The sequence below is a fragment of the Anomaloglossus baeobatrachus genome, chromosome 1 (genome assembly GCF_048569485.1).
Source record: "Anomaloglossus baeobatrachus isolate aAnoBae1 chromosome 1, aAnoBae1.hap1, whole genome shotgun sequence".
Classification (NCBI taxonomy): Eukaryota; Metazoa; Chordata; class Amphibia; order Anura; family Aromobatidae; genus Anomaloglossus; species Anomaloglossus baeobatrachus.
This window is the reverse complement of record NC_134353.1, coordinates 648966094-648976986: the sequence shown is the minus strand read 5'-3', so window position 1 is coordinate 648976986 and position 10893 is coordinate 648966094. Positions and strand designations below refer to the sequence as shown.

At 42.2% G+C, this 10893-nt stretch overlaps 1 protein-coding gene across 1 annotated transcript; it reads left to right on the top strand.

Moving 5' to 3' along the window:
• The first annotated feature begins 2559 nt into the window (after positions 1-2559).
• LOC142245398 (olfactory receptor 6F1-like) lies at positions 2560-10620 on the top strand. The gene is made up of 2 exons (XM_075318113.1): positions 2560-3462; positions 10576-10620. The coding sequence occupies exons 1-2, from the start codon at positions 2560-2562 to the stop codon at positions 10618-10620; spliced, it is 948 nt and encodes a 315-aa protein (XP_075174228.1).
• Positions 10621-10893: the final 273 nt, after the last annotated feature.

The following is a 10893-nucleotide window of genomic DNA, read 5'->3' as shown; positions in this document are numbered from 1 at the left end:
CACATGAATTGGTTTCACTTTCGCTGTGCCCGGGGCACAGCAAAAGAGAAAGACAGCGTATCTGCTGTTTACAGCCTTCCAGCTGTGATCAGCAGATACTGCAGAGCGATCGGAATGCTGATCGCAATAGCCCCCTAGGGGGACTAGTAAAATAAAAAAAAAAGTAAAAAAATAAGTTTTAAAAAATTAAAAAAAAACAAAAAAACCTAAAAGTTCAAATCACCCCCCATTCGCCCCATTGAAAATTAAAGGGTTAAAAAAATAAAAAATATACACACATTTGGTATCGCCGCGTTCAGAAACGCCCGATCTATCAAAATATAAAATCAATTAATCTGATCAGTAAACGGCGTAGCGGCAAAAAAATTCCAAACGCCAAAACGACGTTTTTTTGTCGCCACAACTTTTGAGCAAAATGCAATAAGAGGCGATCAAAACGTAGCATCTGCGCAAAAATGGTACCGTTAAAAATGTCAGCTCGAGACGCAAAAAATAAGCCGTCATTGAGCCTAAGATCCCGAAAAATGAGAACGCTACGGGTCACGGAATATGGCGTAAAACGTGCGCCACTTTTTTCGGACAAACTTCCGATTTTTTTTTAACCCCTTATATAAAAGTAAACCTATACATGTTTGGTGTCTATGAACTCGCACTGACCTGAGGCATCACACCCACACATCAGTTTTACCATATAGTGAACACAGTGAATAAAATATCTCAAAAACCATAGTGCTATCGCACTTTTTTTGCAATTTTTCAGCATTTGGAATTTTTTTGCCATTTTCTAGTACACAATATGGTAAAACTGATGGTTTCATTTAAAAGTACAGCTCGTTCCGCAAAAAATGAGCCCTCACATGACCATATTGACTGAAAAATAAAAAAGTTACGTCTCTCAGAATGGCGAAAAAAAAAAACGGAAAGCGAAAAATCGGCCGGTCGTGAAAGGGTTAAACACTTAGGAACCCTTTGCAGGTGTTTTGTGGTAATTTTTGCTAATTTTCTGAGATAATGACTTTTGGGTTTTCATTGGCTGTAAGCCATAATCATCAACATTAACAGAAATAAACACTTGAAATAGATCACTCTGTTTCCCTTTTTGTATTGAATTACTGAAATAAATTAACTTTTTGATGATATTCTAATTTATTGAGATGCACTTGTAGCTGCATTGTGAGGACCCAGCCTTATGAAACCCCTTCACTACTTTTTTTTCTGAAGCAATTGACACTTAAAGAAGCACTGTAATGGTGTACATATGCATGCAATGTGGTGTGAGTGTAAAAATATACTCACCTACTGCCGCTGTCTCCAGTGTCCAGTGCTGCTCTTATCCTCTTCTCAGTGACAACACCCCGCTGCAGACTACCAGGTAATGCTGCACTCTTCGTGACCCTCAAATGGCTTTAACAATGTAAGCCTATGGAGCATCAGAACAAGGATCCATAGGCTGAGAGACTTCCAACTTATGCATAGGGTGATCCTGCTAGTTGCAATTGCATGAGAAGCAGACACAAATGGCGCTGGGGTCTGGAGAAAGTAGAGGGAGGTGAGTTTTTAATATACTCCCACTACATTATATGCATATACACACATTTAGTAAAAAAAATATAGAAGGCAGTGCTTCTTTAATTATGAAAAAGTAGACAGCAATTCTTTGTGGTATCTACCACATCTGAAAACAACACTTTGTAAAAGTACCTCAGTCATGCAAGAAATTCCCACCCAGGCATCTGCCATACTGAGGAATATCCTACTTTTATAGGTTGGTTTGCTGTGCTAATTTTTCTAAGGCCGGTGTCACACGTGCGAGTGCCTCGCTTGTATCTCGCATGAGTCTTGTGTTGCATCACCCATCACAGACTTACACTCTCCGGACAGGAGCGTCTCAGCTGTATAGAGATGCATGCAACCGACTCGCTCCTGTGAGGAGAGTGTGAGTCCGTGATGGGTGATGTAACACGAGACTCACGCGAGATACAAACGAGGCACTCGCAAGTGTGACACCGGCCTTAATGTCCTTCATTAACATTTTTTTTTTTTTTGAAAGAATAATACATACAGTACGGGTCAAACGTTTACCTATTCACACACTGGTTTTCCTTGTTTTTATTGGAATGTGCACATTGTAGATTGAGACTGATGGCAGCAAACAAAAACAACAGTTTAAAAAATAAATGATGTCAATACGTCCACAATCACTTAATCTCAACACAAGTTAGATGATTCGGGATGAGTTGGACCACAGCATGAAGGCAAAACAGCCAACAAGTGCTCAGCACCTCTAGGAACTCCTTCAAGACAGCTATAAAGCACATATTTAGCACATGTTTAACACATATCCTGGTTTGTTTCACGCATTTCTTTATTCTTTGTCTCTACTGTATATGTGTTTCTTTGCGATTTTGCTGCCCTCAGTCTGAATCTACAATGTGCCAAATCCAATTAGAACAAGGAAAACCACTGCATGAACAGATGTGGAAACTTTTCACCATTACGGTATAGAAGACAGATATGCTTTATCTTTCATCTGTTTATTTGTAGAAACTACTAAATGAAATGGGAGGAGAAATAAATCAAACATTTGTGACAGAATTCATCATCTTGGGATTCCCCAGTCTGAAGAAGCTCTACCCTTTTATGTTCTTGCTTTTTCTGTTTGTCTACATGTTCACAGTCACGGGAAATCTTATCATTTTTATAACTGTAATAACAAACTATAAACTGCAAATTCCTATGTTTTTCTTTCTCAACCATCTTTCTGCTATGGAAATATGGTATACGTCAGTCATTGTGCCTAAGATGTTGTCTACATTCGTGACCAGCAATAGGGCCATACCTTTCAATAGCTGCATGACCCAGTTGTACCTTTTTAGCTCCCTTGGAGCTTCTGAGTGTTATCTACTAACTGCTATGGCATATGATCGATATCTGGCTATTTGTATTCCTTTGCATTATTCTTCAAAAATGACCAACACGATCTCACACCAGTTATCCTCAGGGGCTTGGATTGGGGGCTTCATTTCTCCAATCCTACCAGTCACATTAATATCAAAGCTTGTTTTCTGTGGTCCTAATCAAATTAATTATTTTTATTGTGATGCTCAACCTCTTCTCAAACTTTCTTGCAGTAATACGCACTTTACAGAAGCAGCCATTTCTGTATTGGCTTCTGGCCTTATATTTAGTTCCTTTCTCCTAACTGTCCTCTCCTACATATTCATTATTTCCACTATTTTACGGATTCCATCAGCCATTGGAAGGAAAAAGGCCTTTTCTACTTGTGCCTCCCACCTAACTGTTGTTATGATTTATTATGGTACAATTACAGCTATGTACATGCAACCTATGTCTAAATTCTCATTAGATATCAACAAAGTGTTATCTTTACTATATACAGTTGTGACTCCCATGTTAAATCCCATTATCTACAGCTTAAGAAACAAAGACATGAAGGACTCTGTGACAAAGTTCTTCAAAAAAATAAAAAAAGGAAAGAACATGGACTACTAAAATATCCCTTTTTATGGGGATACACTTAAAAATACAGAACTAAAACCTGAACTAACAACCAGCGAGAAGAGATGGGTGGACCCGGACCGTGAAAGTCCAGATTCGTGCGGTTTCAAAAGTACCTGAGTGCCGGCTCCGAAGTTCTAAGGCAACTATGGGTAATAATACGGATCCAGCAACTCTGGAAATAAAAAAAAAAAAAGGAAGAATAAAGAAAATAAAAATAAACTGCCTCTGTACTGGTCATTCTACTTCTGGGGCCTCTCATTTACCTGCATCCATATTCACTGCTTTCCACGCCCACCAGTGTCTGTGATTGGTTGCAATCAGTCACGTGCCCAGCCTGTGCAACAGCGTGTCTGACTGCTTGCTATCACAGACTCTGTGTGTGTCTATATTGTGGTGTAAAACTAAATAAATAAAAAAAATTGGCACAGGAACCCCTGATATTATGATACCCAGCACAGATAAAGCAAATAGTGACAGACTGCAGTCCCCAGCTGTGCATTGGCTGTGTGTCAAAATAGGAGGAAATGCATGCAGCTTTTTTTTTTTTAAAGTATTTAGATAAATAATTTTAAAAAATGGTGTGCGTTCCCCCTCCATTTTGGTACCCAGCCATGATAAAGCCCACAGCTGAGGGCTTGTATTCTCAGGCTGGATAGACCCCTACTTATTGGGGCCCCCTAGCCTAAAAATATGCAGCCTACAGTCACCCAGTATTGTCGCATCCAGTAGATGTGACAATCCCGGAATGTTACCCGGCTGTTCCCGATTGCCCTGCTGCGAATATATTCTATATTTGTGTTTTGGGTTTTTTTTCACTTACAGATTAGTATCTAGGGCTTAGTGGCAGCTGTGAGCTGTTATTAACTCCTTATTACCCCGAATGCCACTGCACCACGGCAATCGGAATGAGCAGGGTAAAGTTCCGGGATTGTCGCATCTAATGCAGAAGACACGCGAAAGATTCGATAAGTATAACGTGGTTGCTTTCCAATACTTTTCTTTATATTTCTTTTATTTTATTTAATTACCCAAGTTTCAGGACCCATATCATTACCAGGATTCCCTGAGAATTGCGGGCCTTGTGTCGGTGCTCGGAAATTTTTAAACTCATGCGCATCCAGATTATTACAGTCCAGGTCCACCCATCACTACACATAACCAAAGTGCCTTTGCCCAAAGCTTATCAACACCAACTGATAGGTAGATTTCACCCAGAGGGCCTTTTTTCTTTGTGCTATATGATAGCGCACATTATATATTATTACTAGTGCTTAAAGGGGTGTTCTGAACTTGAAACTGCGGAATTAGTTAGACAGCATTAAAATAAACAAGCTAACAATTGATTTGCTTTTTCAATCTGCTGTCATTCTCCTACAATGAGACATTTTACCTTTTGTAATTTACATCTGGTTTCCAAGGAGCCCACATAGTGAATTCGTTAGCGAGATTGCTGAAGTGTCACAGGTTTTGTGACGCAACAGCGACCTCGCTAGCAATCTCACTATGTGTGACACATAGCAGCGACCGCCCCCCCCCCTGCTGCGATATCGCCGATCGTACCTGAACATCCTGGTTCATTTTTGATCGTTGGTGTCCTGCTGGGCAGCATGCATCGCTGTGTTTTTGCTTTGTCTTTTCAACGCCCGTCAGATTAGCTTTTGTGTGACAGGGTTCCAAAGACCGACGAGGATCGCCGTATCGTTGCTGCGCCATTACTTAGATCTGCCTGTTTGACAGCTCACTAGTGACTATGTAGCGATGTTCCAGCGATCCTGACTAGGTCGTATTGTTGTCGGGATCGCTGGAATGTCGCTACGTGTAACGGGACCCTTAAGGGGGCTTTATACGCTGCGACATCGCTAACGATATATCATCGGGGTCACGGTGTTTGTAACGTACATCCGGCGTCGTTAGCAACATTGCAGCGTGTGACAGCTAGGAGTGACGATCACCAATCGCAAAAACATCAAAAATCGTTGATTGTTGACACGTCGCTCCTTTTCATAATATCGTGCGTGGTGCATGCCGCTGGTTGTTCGTCGTTCCTGCGGCCCCACACATCGCTGTGTGTGACACCGCAGGAATGGCGAAAATCATCCTACGTGCGTCCACCGGAAAAGAAGGAAGGAAGAAGGTGGGCGGCATGTTCCAGCCGCTCATCTCCTCCTCTCCTCTTCTATTGGGCGGCCGTTTTGTGACGCTGCTGTGACGTCGCTGTGATGCCGAATGCACCTCCCCCTTGAAGGAGGGATTGTTTGGCAGCAACAGCGATGTCGCTGAACAGGTATGTGCATGTGACGCTGCCGTAGCGATATTGTTCGCTACGATAGCGATCACCACATGTCGCACGAACGACGGGGGCGGGTGCTATCGCTCGCAACATCGCTAACAATGTTGCAGCGTGTAAAGCACCCTTTTTACTTTACACGCTACGACATCGCTAGCGATGTGAAATTCTAGATCGCAAGTGCGATCTTTCGAGATCGCACATGCGTAAAATAACCTATGTGCGACCTCGAAAGATCGCACTTGCTATCTAGAATTTCACATCGCTAACGAGATCGCTAGCGATGTCGCAGCGTGTAAAGTACCCTTTTGTCTTAACATCCAAGTCAGCTCTTTCCAGTCCATTGATTTTTATACAGCAGTTATCTGCTCACCTTCTTTCTTCTCCCTTTCATCTTCTGAAAGGATAGTCATAAATCAATAGCCCCAGCTTTTACAACAGATCTGTTTAATCTCTTTACTCTTGCTCTCTATCCAGAGCTGTGTGCTTCTTCAAATGTCCATAATCTCTGTGTATAAATGTACAGGTAACAATGTTGACTCCAAACAAACCACTCATAGCTAAATGTTTTATAGCAGAACTTGTGCTTTTGTACTATTACTAAAGTTCTGTTACTCACCAGAGCGGTCACTCAGATTGCCCAGCCTGCCAAAAACCAAGACATAAGGAAGCTATAAGGAGATTGTATTGCAATGGACGGCTGAAGGGACAACTTGAGAAAACCCCTCATTGTGCATATCTGGTCAGTTTACATTATATGTCTATGGGTACTTGACAGTTTATACATTTTAACTTCCCTTTAGGGGTACTTCTCACATAGTGAGATCGCTAGCGAGATCGCTGCTGAGTTTTTGTGATGCACCAGTGACCTCATTAGCGATCTCGCTGTGTGTGACACTGAGATTCGATCTGGCCCCTGCAGTGAAATCGCTGCTCGTTACACACTGCTCTGGCTCATTTTTTGCACGTTGCTCTCCCGCTGTGAAACACACATTGCTGTGTTTGACAGCGAGAGAGCAACAATCTGAATGTGCAGGGAGCCGGCGTCTGGCAGCCTGCGGTAAGCTGTAACCAAGGTAAACATCGGGTAACCAAGCAAAGTGCTTTGCTTGGTTTCCCGATATTTACCTTGGTTACCAGCGTCCGCCGCTCTCAGGCTGCCAGTGCCGGCTCCCTGCTCCCTGCACACGTAGCCGGAGTACACATCGGGTAAATAAGCAAAGCGGTTTGCTTATTAACCCAATGTGTACTCTGGCTACGAGTGAAGGGAGCCAGCGCTAAGCAGTGTGCGCTGGTAACCAAGGTAATTATAAGGTAACCAAGCACTTGGTTACCCAATATTTACCTTAGTTACCAAGCGCGTGGGCCAGCGTTGCGGAGAGGAGGGAGGGATTTATCTCCCTCTCTCCTCTGTTTCCGGTTACTGCCATTCTCGCCCAGCACTCGCAGTACACCGGTGTACTGCGAGTGCAGTGCGATTTTTTTCTCGCATCATAGACTTGAAAGGGTGCGAGAGAAACAAGGATCGCATTACACTTGCAGCATGCTGTGACTGTTTTCTCAGTCCGATTAGGGCTGAGAAAATAATCGCTCATGGGTGCTGGCACATAGACTAATATCACGTCCTGAAAATCAGAGCGAATGGAATGCGATAAAAAATTGCATTCCATTCGCTCCGATTTTCATGACGTGTGTCTAAAGCCCCCAACACACGCTTCAATATATCTCACAATCCGTCGTTGGGGTCAAGTTGTAAGTGACGCACATCCGGCATCGTTTGTGAGGTATCTGCGTGTGACAGCTACGTGCGATCAGGATTGATCGCAAACACATTGTATCTTTGTCTAGAATTGAGCGTTTTGTTGCACAAACCTAGTCAATTGTAACGTGTGACATCCCTCATACGATTTTGGTGTCTGATGCTATGTGCGCAGGTGTGCGCTCTGCACCGCAGCTTAAAAAAGGTCCGCTTCAGAGCGCAGCTGAAAAGCTGCGTTCTGAAGCGCCTCACAATGTCTGTCATTCAGTAATCTCTGTCAGTCGGTCACTATCTCTGTCCCTCACTCTCTGTCCATGTCAGTCTATCCCCCTCTCTCATACTCACCGATCCCCGATCTCCGGCGCTGCACGGCATTCACACTGCTCCGGCGGCTTTTACTGTTTTGACAGCTCAGCTCAGCTGATCGCGCGGCTGTCTTCAGTTGCTGTGTGGAGGTTACAGAAGCGGCTGTGTATTCTGCAGATCCGGTCACCTCCATGCAGCAGAGCTGGAAACGACGCTGGATCATCCTGGATTACGCCGGACATGGAGGGCTTTCTTGGGCTGATTAAAGTTGTTAACCAGGGTATATTTTTGTGTTTTTTATTTCTAATAAAGGATTTTTTCGGGTGTGTGTGTTTATTTAGTGTAATTTACAGATTAATCATGGAAGGTGTCTCATAGACGCCTGACATGTTTAATCTAGGACTTATTGGCAGCTATGGGCTGCCAATAACTCCTTATTACCCCGATTTGCCAACGCACCAGGGCAAATCGGGAAGAGCCGGGTACAGTCCCAGAACTGTCGCATATAATGTATGCGGCAATTCTGGGCGGCTGTTGGCTGATATTGTTAGGCTGGGGGGCTCCCCATAACGTGGAGCTCCCCATCCTGAGAATACCAGCCTTCAGCCGTATGGCTTTATCTGGCTGGTTTTAAAATTGGGGGGGACCGCACGCCGTTTTTTTAAATTATTTAATTATTTATTTCACTGCACAGTATAGACACGCCCACCGGCTTCTGTGATTGGGTGCAGTGTGACACCTGTCACTCAGCGTGGGGGCGTGTCTCTCTGCAACCAATCATAGGCGCCTGTGGGCGGGGTAAGCAGGGAATACGAGATTGTTTAATGGGCGGCCGGCTTTTTCAAAATAGTAAAAGCCGCCGGAGCAGTGTGAATGCCGTGCAGCGCCGAGCCGGAGATCGGGGATCGGTGAGTATATGAGAGAGGGCTGCTCAATTCAGTCACTCAGGGGATTAGCAGTCACCGGTGAGCCCTTCACAGGTGACCGCTAATCAGGACGCGGCACAGACAGAGCCGCAGCATGACAATGAAGTCGGGTGAAGTTCACCCGAGTTAATTCTGACAGTGCGGCTCTGTCTGTGTCTGCTGTCATCTGCCATTCAGCTCTGCTACATGGCTGTCTGTGTCTGCTGTCAGCGGCCATGTAGCAGAGCTGAATGGCAGATGACATAGTAAAAATGCATCCCTACACATTACACACGCTTGGCAAGTCAATAAATAAAAAAAAAAAAAAGGGTGCCCAATGCATACGTCACAGAACACATGATCTAAAGGATCGCACACAAAATTGATCAATTTAACATAGACTACTAACGCACGTGTGACAGCAAATGAACGACCAACGTGCAATCTCATAAGATCCCGTATGCAACCTGGGCGTGTCACATCGCAAATGCAATTGTACAACTAATTGCAACGTGTAAAGCAGGCTTTAGGCCTCAGAGACAGTGTTTGGTATTACTCTAATTTTTGTAAGCAACTGCAATTTATTCTGATCTCTACAAAGTATTTTCCTTCTACAGGACACTTTATTTGTTTCTGATTTTTTCGCTCTTTTTTTGATAGCTGTTTTGAACACATTACATACTATTTCTGTACAATCATATTTTCATGGTTTAATAACTTCCCTGTGGTGATGTAGCCTTTTCCTACTAAATGATATATTTTTATTCTTTTGAATAGTCTATGTATACATTGTATGAGACAATAATTCTGATATTTTTTAAATTTTTCTTACTTTACCTGGCGCTGGTTATTTCTGTTAAGTTATAGTTCTCTAATTAGAGCATTGTTTATATACCATGTGCAACATATTATGCAATACACCCTTTTATTCTTTTTGAACATGATAGTAGGGTCAGTTAATAAACCTTTTCGCACCAGAGCCTGTTTTCACCTTTCTGACCAGGCCAATTTTTTTTAACTCTGACTTTATGAGGTCATAACTCCGGAACGTTTCAATGGATCCCAGTTTTTTCATGTCATATTGTACCTCATGGTAGTGATAAATTTAGCATGATATTTTTTGCATTAATTTGTGAAAAAGTCAGACATTTGTCAAAAAGTTTGAAAATGTAGCAATTTTCAAACTTTGACCTTTTTATACCATAAAACCATTGAGTTATATCACACAAAATAGTTAATAAATAACATTTATCATGTCTTCTTTATATCAAAACCATTTTTTGAAACAAAATTATTTTTTGTTAGGAGATTAGAAGGGTTATAAACTTATCAGCAATTTCTCATTTTTCCAACAAAATTTACAAAACCATTTTTTTAGGGAATACTTTACATTTAAAGGAACTTTGAGAAGCTTAGGTGACAGAAAATACCCAAAAGTGACACTATTCTAAAAACTGCACCCCTCAAACTGCTCAAAACTACATAAAAGAAGTATATTAACCCTTTAAGTGCTTCACATCAACTAAAGTAATGTGCAAGGAAAAAATGAAAATGTAACTTTTTTCAACAAAAATGTTACTTTAGCCACAAATTTTGCATGTTCACAAGGGTAACAGGATAAAATGCACCATACACTTTGTTGTGCAATTTCTGTTGCATAAGCTGATACCCCATATGTGGTGTTTCGGCTCACAGCAGGGTTCAGAAGGGAAGCAGCATCATTGAATTTTTGGTGCCCAAAATTGGCGGAAACAGATAGCGAATGATAGCGATGTGACAATTTCAGAGCCCCTGAGGTGCTTAAACAGTGGAAATCCTCCACAAGTGACCCCATTTTTTAAACTAGACCCCTCAAGGAATTTATGTAAACGTGATGTGAGAACCTTGAACCCCCAGGTGCTTCACAAAATGTTATAACGTTGAGCTGTGGAAATAAAAAAAATCCCATTTTTCCCAGAAAAATGTTGATTTGGACCCAAATTTATTATTTTCACAAGGGTATCAGAAGAAAATGGACCTCAATATTTGTTTTGCAATTTATTTTAAGTACACCAATATCCCATATGTGGTGGAAAAATACTGTTTGGACACCCTGTCGAGCTCTGAAAGGAAAG